Source organism: Sardina pilchardus, chromosome 8 (assembly GCF_963854185.1).
Source record: "Sardina pilchardus chromosome 8, fSarPil1.1, whole genome shotgun sequence".
Classification (NCBI taxonomy): Eukaryota; Metazoa; Chordata; class Actinopteri; order Clupeiformes; family Clupeidae; genus Sardina; species Sardina pilchardus.
Window position 1 is genome coordinate 11,113,197 of NC_085001.1, and position 8,986 is coordinate 11,122,182.

At 40.6% G+C, this 8,986-nt stretch overlaps 1 protein-coding gene across 2 annotated transcripts in view; it reads left to right on the forward strand.

Moving 5' to 3' along the window:
* Window positions 1-2,897: 2,897 nt before the first annotated feature.
* The window catches only part of glt1d1 (glycosyltransferase 1 domain containing 1), a 57,681-nt gene continuing 51,592 nt past the window's right edge, over window positions 2,898-8,986 (forward strand). Inside the window, exons 1-4 of one of the 2 annotated variants that reach the window (XM_062542694.1) lie at window positions 2,898-3,075; window positions 3,449-3,597; window positions 4,071-4,176; window positions 8,775-8,826. In XM_062542694.1, coding sequence (XP_062398678.1) covers window positions 3,008-3,075; window positions 3,449-3,597; window positions 4,071-4,176; window positions 8,775-8,826 — 375 coding nt within the window. In that variant the 5' untranslated portion in view covers window positions 2,898-3,007. The remainder of the gene's footprint in view (window positions 3,076-3,448; window positions 3,598-4,070; window positions 4,177-8,774; window positions 8,827-8,986) is intronic. The other variant, XM_062542693.1, reaches the window with a different exon arrangement.

An 8,986-nucleotide genomic window follows, 5' to 3' on the forward strand; every position in this document is an offset into this window, starting at 1 on the left:
TCTATATCACTTCAGCAACCTAAATGAATGAAGCATGGAGGGATGTTCATCCATCTGTTATACAGATCTGTGCTTGCAGGTTCCGCTATATTTACAAGTTGGCAAGTCACGTGCTCAAGTTCGGCTAAGCTGCTCATTCATTGGTTCAAAATAGGCATGTAATCGGGCAATTGGCTGATTTATACGTCCATCAAAGGTACTTTCCCCTCTACTTCCTCTACTCCGCAGTTCACTTGAATCACTTGTTTTCCCGTCTCCTGTGTCTGCTTCATGACAGTACACTATAATCATTAACAGAATACTATGCGGGCTACTTTTCTGGTGTATATTAACTGCATTTTCAGCTTCCAATTCTGTCTTGCCACTATCATGTGATTAATGTTTTGTCATGGCATGCATCGTTCAAATGGTGTGAGGCCTCACTCTGCAAGAGATACTGTATGACAGCTGTTGCACCATACTGTATGACGCTATACCCTGATCTGGGGGATATTCAGAGCAAGTAGCTAACCTCCTAATGATAATGGGGGAAAAAAGAGAAAAAGCTGCACGCTTTATTCTCCCAACAAAATAATGTTGGGAACTTGTAGGACTTAGGCTACTCTGAGTTAATTTACTCAGATTTGACACTAAACCTACTTGGAATACTATGGAAGCCCGTTTCCGCCACATGGTGGAAAAAAACTGGCAGATACTAAGTCATAATTATGAGATGCAAAGTCGTAATTATGAGATAGAAAGTCATAATTATGAGATAAAAAGTCATAATTATGAGATGCAAAGTCATAATTATGAGATAAAAAGTCAAAATTATGAGATAAAAAGTCGAAATTATGAGATAGAAAGTCATAATTATGAGATAAAAAGTCATAATTATGAGATAGGAAAGTCGAAATTATGAGATAAAAAGTCGAAATTATGAGATAGAAAGTCATAATTATGAGATAAAAAGTCATAATTATGAGATAAAAAGTCGAAATTATGAGATAGAAAGTCATAATTATGAGATAAAAAGTCATAATTATGAGATAAAAAGTCGAAATTATGAGATACTTTCTCATAATTATGAGATGGTAAGTCATAATTATGAGATTATAATAAAGTCGTAATTAAGATTATAAAGTCGAAATTTTGACTTTATTGGTTGGTAGCCTGCCTTGACCTCGCATCACTTCCTTCCCGTTCAAAACTGTTGCCGGCAGTGTTGCGCACGTTCACACTCTTCAGTAGCCGGCCTACCTAAATCTAACAAGTTAGGATTATTAAAACAATATTTGAGATGGGAAAGTGGTGCTAAATTTCCATAAACTTTATTCAGTGAACGGGTAAAGCCGTCCGTTTGTAAGCAAAATCAAGAAATACGATCTTTTAGTTCTGTTTACCGTTACCTAGCAACCCCAACAACAAGTGAGTGAATAATTAGTATTCTGCTGTGCCATCACAGGAGGGCGTAGTGTAGTGGGTTAATGATCGGTTCAGCATGCCTGAGATGTGGAGTTCGAATCCCAGTAGAACTGCAGGTTTTTGCATGTCAAAGTACGATCGATTACTTCTTTTTTCTTAGATGACGTTACCTCGCGGCAAATAAGAGTTTGTGCTTTTTGAACCTGTCAAATATATATATTTATTATAGGTTCAAAAAGCACAAACTCTTATTTGCCGCGAGTTAACGTCATCTAAGAAAAAACAGAGACACTTATATATGAAAAAAAGAAGTAATCGATCGTACTTTCACATGCAAAAACCTGCAGGTCTACTGGGATTCGAACCTCACATCTCAGTCATGCTGAACCGATCATTAACCCGCTACACTACGCCCTCCTATGATGGCACAGCAGAATACTAATTATTCACTCACTTGTTGTTGGGGTTGCTAGGTAACGGTAAACAGAACTAAAAGATCGTATTTCTTGATTTTGCTTACAAACGGACGGCTTTACCCGTTCACTGAATAAAGTTTATGGAAATTTAGCACCACTTTCCCATCTCAAATATTGTTTTAATAATCCTAACTTGTTAGATTTAGGTAGGCCGGCTACTGAAGAGTGTGAACGTGCGCAACACTGCCGGCAACAGTTTTGAACGGGAAGGAAGTGATGCGAGGTCAAGGCAGGCTACCAACCAATAAAGTCAAAATTTCGACTTTATAATCTTAATTACGACTTTATTATAATCTCATAATTATGACTTACCATCTCATAATTATGAGAAAGTATCTCATAATTTCGACTTTTTATCTCATAATTATGACTTTTTATCTCATAATTATGACTTTCTATCTCATAATTTCGACTTTTTATCTCATAATTATGACTTTTTATCTCATAATTATGACTTTTTATCTCATAATTTCGACTTTCCTATCTCATAATTATGACTTTTTATCTCATAATTATGACTTTCTATCTCATAATTTCGACTTTTTATCTCATAATTTCGACTTTCCTATCTCATAATTATGACTTTTTATCTCATAATTATGACTTTCTATCTCATAATTTCGACTTTTTATCTCATAATTTTGACTTTTTATCTCATAATTATGACTTTGCATCTCATAATTATGACTTTTTATCTCATAATTATGACTTTCTATCTCATAGTTACGACTTTGCATCTCATAATTATGACTTAGTATCTGCCAGTTTTTTTCCACCAAGTGGCGGAAACGGGCTTCCATAGAATACCACCCTGGCAGACTGCTCATACGGGGGGAAATATGCAGCTACAGGGAAATTACATTAAACATGTTGCTTCAGAGTTTATAAAGGATCGTGACCCCTGACCACTAGTAAACATGTTGCATCAATCCGCCAGTAAAATGCCTTTAACAGACTGGGTGGGGAGCTCAAAGTTTCCAGGGGAACTTAATCACAGGCGGACTGACGCTAAAAACAAACATGCGTGTCTGTCAAAACAACGGCCGGGAGGAGCGTGCGGTGCGGTGGTGTATGTGGCGTGTTTCCTACGAAGGGAATTTGCTCACTGTAAATGCACTAACACCGCCATGAGATTGCTGTTCCTAGCCTGCCTTAGTCCAAAGACTGGGAACTGTACAACTGCCGAAAGAATAAGGTAGGCTACACTTCTGTCCAGTGTTAACATACAGTAGCAGCAGCAACAGCAGCAGCAGGAAGTGAATGTCAAGTTCAGATAGCCCATGTTCATTTGATTCGCCTTACAAGCAGTTTATTCAATCAAAGAGTATTTCATGGTACGGCGACAATTTAAGCTTTTCATAATCCAATAACACTAAAGCGATGAAATAGCCTATGGGGATATCTATTAGCCGGCTTTATAGCTAATTAGCCTAATTCATGCACAGCACACGCACCTAGATTACACTGTGCGACCTACAGTGTACCTATGGTATTAGCCCATAGACATACATACCTATATATATATCTATGTATTAGCCTATCACGTAGTCACAAAATGTGTCTTACAGATGTCACATCGAAGCAGCGGGTCACACATGCATTCTCCGCAACTGCGATGACATCAAGGACCACTCAGATGTGACCAACCTTATGAAGCAAGAGCCCTTCGAAGCGGCCCTTGCAATTCATCTGTTCAAAGGAGGCAGATTTCTTCTTGGTGAATATCGCACACACAGAGACACATAAACACACAAATACACTTTTACGAGATGCTGATGCAATACCTTGATCCCATTTCCAATGTCTCCCTGTTCTCATATCTCTATTAATAGGTTTCATCAGGTCCCTTTCCACAGATCACCATGCAGTCTGCATTGGTAATCTTGGTGCTTGATTTTATATAGCCTACCCGTGGAAAGGGACCCGATGAAACCCATGAATAGTTATAGTGAAACAAAATGTGTCCCTCCCTCCCTGTCTTTCTCTAAGGTGAAGTGCCTAGCGCCTATAGTCTCTTGTAACCATTGTCCATGCCTTGTGTAAGCATAGCCTACTGTTTCATGCCTCAGCAGGATTTAAATTCTGACAACTTTAGAGGGAAAACATTAACGCATTTATTTATTGATTTATGTATTACGTATTTATTTATTTTTTTGATCAAATTGACACCTTTTTCCACCTCTACCACAGACATTCATGTTCCCTTCGGCATTGTCTTTGGCGGGACAGACGTCAATGAGGACGTGAAAGATGAGCTCAAGCGGACTGTGATGGAGCATGTGCTGAATAAGGCCAGGTGATGTTGTGCTCTGTCTCCTCACATACAGTAAAGTCGAATGGGAAAGCCTTATGAATGCTTGAGAATGCCTTGATATTTTTTTTAAATACCTCTGCTCTGTGGATAATTGCCATGACACGCAGGCACATTTCTTGTTGTAACACGCACGGCACGTAGCCTACACACAAATGCTCCCACTCACATGCACACGCTTAGCTGAAACTCATCCCCAGATGGCCTTTTGCACAGCCCTGAAACAAATACCCTAAAACAACACGCACGCACGCACGCACGCACGCACGCACGCACGCACACACGCGCGCGTGCGCACACACACACACACACACACACACACACATACACACATACACACAAACACACACACACACACACACACACACACACACACACACACACACACACACACACATGTACACACACTCCACTCAAGTTCTCCATTGAATTTTAAAAGACCATTGTCCAGGGTACACTTATTGGTGTCATGCAATTTAATAAATGCTTTGAAAGTTTTGAAAAAAAAGGTGTTTTTAGGGTATATAGGAGATAAAGTATCTATTATATATTTGTGTCACTAAATCCGATCTCTCAGTCCCGTTTGATAGGGTGTCAATGTAGAGTGGGTGGAGAAAAAACGCATCTTATCTAAACTCAGCATCCTGACTTTGAACTGAATCCTCTAAAGCCTTCATCACATCCTTTGTAGTGTAAATTAATAGGGGCTCTAATGTTGGTTGTAAGACACAACAAGGTGATCAAATTAATCTGTTTCTTTGAGGCGTGTGTACACTATTGAAAAGACCAGTGACCATTGAAGCCCAAAGCCCTTTCTGAATTTGTCAGATCCAATATTACTGACAGTTGAGGGATTAAGTTTGACATACAGTATACAGTATATCACATATGAAGATAATCTTTATCAACCGTAAGCTGTGTAAGGAAAAGTAATCCTACATTATTGCCTAGGTTGCACAACAGCAACCCGTACACACAAGTAGATAAATTATAGCATAGCCTGTATAAAAACATACATTTAGATGTACTGTATATAACAACAACAAATTGTATTTATAGTGCCGGTATACAGTACAGTGCTTTTTAAGGCACCCAATGCTCTTTACAGTGTCTGCATTGCTGTAACTGTTTGCACTTGTTGCTACAGTATATGCCAATATTTGCCCACTTTTCTGAGTGCTGTTGCATCCGAGTTGAAGTATCAAACAGCTTCAGGACATATGCTGTTCTCAAGGCAAGACGTCCTGGATTTAAAGCGCTGAAATCGCCTCTCAGTGGGAAGGGAATTCAAAATGGAGCCAGCGGGGTGAGAGGGCTCAGCAATCACCCTGGGCACTTTGCGTCTGATATGTGTGCTGTAGAGGAGATAGAGTCGGAAGGTCACAGCCAGTCATCTCAGATGCTGTTTGCACAAGGACGATTACATTGCCATAGCACACTGTGGACACAAGGACACTCTCCGGAGCGGCTCTATAAATGTTCAGCATCGGCTTCCCAGTTTTGTTGAATATTCTGTGCTGGCACAGACACTGAAGCCTCTGGTGGGCCTTGATGATTATGTGGCTGGTGTTATGTGACCTCCCGCTCAAGGGTGAAGCTTAAGGTGGGATGTCTCTTCAGTTTGGTCAGTGATGATGACCAAATAGTCCAGGCAAAGTAAGGTTTGACCCAAAACTAATTGCTACATAATTTATTTTTACATTTTTTATATTTCAATTGGTCATCTACACACACCATAGTAAAAGTCCATGAAAATCCAATTGGTGGAATTGAGGGTTGTTTTTATGCATTCATCCTCAGGAAATACTGACAAAACAGCAATTTGAACGTTTTAGAATACGCATTCTAAAGAATATTGGACCCCATTTACCATATAGGTACATACGTACATATGTATAAACTGTATATGGCTCTGATTTAAACTAATATGGAATTTTAGAATTAAATCTTACATTGTTGAGTAAATGTACTGTAGGAGCTACAGTAACCATAGTCATTGAGAAGGCCATTGAAGAAAAAGAATGTTGATTATTCATTGTAGCATATCATTGCACACCGTTGCACACCATTGCAACCAAACTTGTTTGTTCAGTAAACTCTAGCAGAACAGTGCAGAACATTTTGATATTGAAGTAGCCCCTGATATGTGAACAGTTGTAATCTCATTGTCATAGCCAAAACAGTCATATTGGATCTCTTCTCAAACGTGAACACAATTTCACTGACGGCATTTTGCGCTGTAATTTAAGGGTAAGCGGCTGTTTCTAAACATTCACATCTCCATGCGCATGTGGAAATGCAGTTGTAATTTTGTCCATGATTTTAACACTTTTTATTATTATGATCCATGACATTATTATACATTATATTAGCTAGGAAGCAGTGTCCTATTACAACCACCAGTGAAAAAAGACATTTTATGTGAGACCATTAGGCTCATGTGCACAATAGCACCTTGTCTGAAAAGCAAAGCACTATAAATATCTAATAACATTAATTATGCTGCTTTACTCTTCCATTAATTATATTTTTCTGTGCAAATGTCTGCAGTGTGACAGATTCCACTTGAGTGAAACCCCTGTGAGAAAAGGATTGTGTTTTTAAAAGGTAGTTGTTTCATTTTCTATGCAGAGATCAAACTCTACCTGTGGAGTTAATGGATACAAGGTTTTTTGTTGGCCTACATAATATTGGTCATGAAAAATCACATTTAGAGCCCTTCAGAAGTCATGCAGAAGTTGAGGTCTCTGTTATACTAACTTCCCACATTAAAAATGACCAGTCCCATGAATTCCTATTCATTCCCGTATATTCCCGTTAATTCCCATGGAAAGTTTTCAACTTTGAAAATTCACAGAATTTTGTAACCCTAAGTGCAACTGGGTGGGAACCCTGTCCGTTGAAGACTTTACTGGACTTATGGATAACTGGTTGGGTAGGATCTAGCTCACAGCTGGCGTCTTGATTAATGGAGGTGGCTGGCTGAAGGTGGAATCCCACCAAAGCGGGCGCTGGTGCAAACGGGAGCACGTAGGAGCGAAGGAGCGCGTGCGGAGGGGAGTGCCCGCGTTACGTATCTGGGTTACTTTTAAAAAGACGTAATTGCCTAGAGGGAGCACAGGCGCAATCTGGGGGCCCCCGCTACTTCAAACACGGGAGCCCGAGCCGTAGACCCCCTGCTGGGAGAGCCTCCACGGAGACGCTCTTGATCATCCGAACTCCGCACCCCCCCAACCCCCGTACTCCACGAGCTACCGCGCCGAGTCTTTGGCCCCGCACGCTCTCAAGCGCACCGTTTTTTGTTTTTTTTTACTTACTTTTTCCTTTTTTTGTAATTTTAAAGAAGAAAGAGGAGAGACTAAGACAGACACATGCCCCTGACGTCTTGCTTCTTTCTTCTCACTTTCTTCTCTCTTTTTTTTTTACTTCAATCCTCATCAACTCTCTGTCTCTTTTTTACTTTTGAGGTGTGTGTGTGTGTGTGTGTGTGTGTGTGTGTGTGTGTGTGTGTGTGTGTGTGTGTGTGTGTGTTAGCTACCCTCTTTTCCTTATATTTCCCCCCCCCCTTCACTTTCTTGCTGCATATTTAGAGAGGTTGTGTAACAGGGATGCCAAAGCTTTGATATATACAGAGAGAGAGAGGGGACTCAGACCTGTGTGCAGTGCAGTGCAGTGCAGACCAGGCCCTGTGCTGGCCGGACCCCCAGTCCTCTCATCCCCACTGCTACAGCCAGCCACCTGGCACTGGAGCATGACGGGAGATGCTTGGCTCAGAAAGGGATCTGATTTATTTACATCATGTCAAATTACATTTAGAAAGGACCACGACAAAATAAGCTTCAATAATAGCCACTAAGCAGGACGGCACATTGCTCAAATGGGCTCCGTTCAGACAGGGTTTCAGGTTTATTTTCTTCATGGATGAATTAATTCAGAAAGGGCAATAGCAAAAAGCTTTGATAATATGATTATAGCCACCCAGCAGGACCTCCGAGGCCAGTCTGGTCAATCTCTGATGCATCTCCTCAACAAGCACAGGTTACTCTGGTTGCTGGGCCGATATTCACTTTGTTGTCGGTGTTTAAACAGTAGGGGGCGCCAAAAGAAACCCAAGATAACGTTATCAGTGGACCACCAGAGCTCAGGAGTGCTACACCAATCCGGCAAAAAAAAAAAATCCTGTCACTATCACTTTGATAGCTTCATCAACACATTTCTTCTTTTTGCCCCCACCATGAACACGGAGTCCCTACATGTTCCCTCTTTGATTTATTTAAATGCATTTTTTGTGTATTGTGTATTTATTTATTTATTTATGCATCTTTATATCCATTGAACTGTTTGATTGACCTGTTCCAGAATTAGTTGAAATGACTATATATAGCGTAGCACAGCAGAGGAAGAAGAAAAGGATAAAGTGAACGAGAGAGAGAGATAGAGATAGAGAGAGAGAGAGAGAGAGAGAGAGAGAGAGAGAGAGAGAGAGACACAGAGAGAGCTAACAGCATGCTGTTCACCTCCCATGACATTTCAAGGTGATGTAGATGTACTCTTCGTCTAAGTGCTTCCTTTTAACTCTGCAGGTTCTCCGTGGCCTTCACGCCGCAGATGAAGGAGAAAGCCGAGAGCTTCTTGGTGAGGATTTTGCACAGAGAAACCCCTCATTCACACGTGACACGTGAGCTTGAAAGAGAGCACAGTTGTAAGATGAATGAAGTAGTTCATGTACAGCTCTGACACAGATGCTCACATCTCTTCTTCTCTCGCTCTCTTCTCTCGCTCTCTTCTCTCTCTC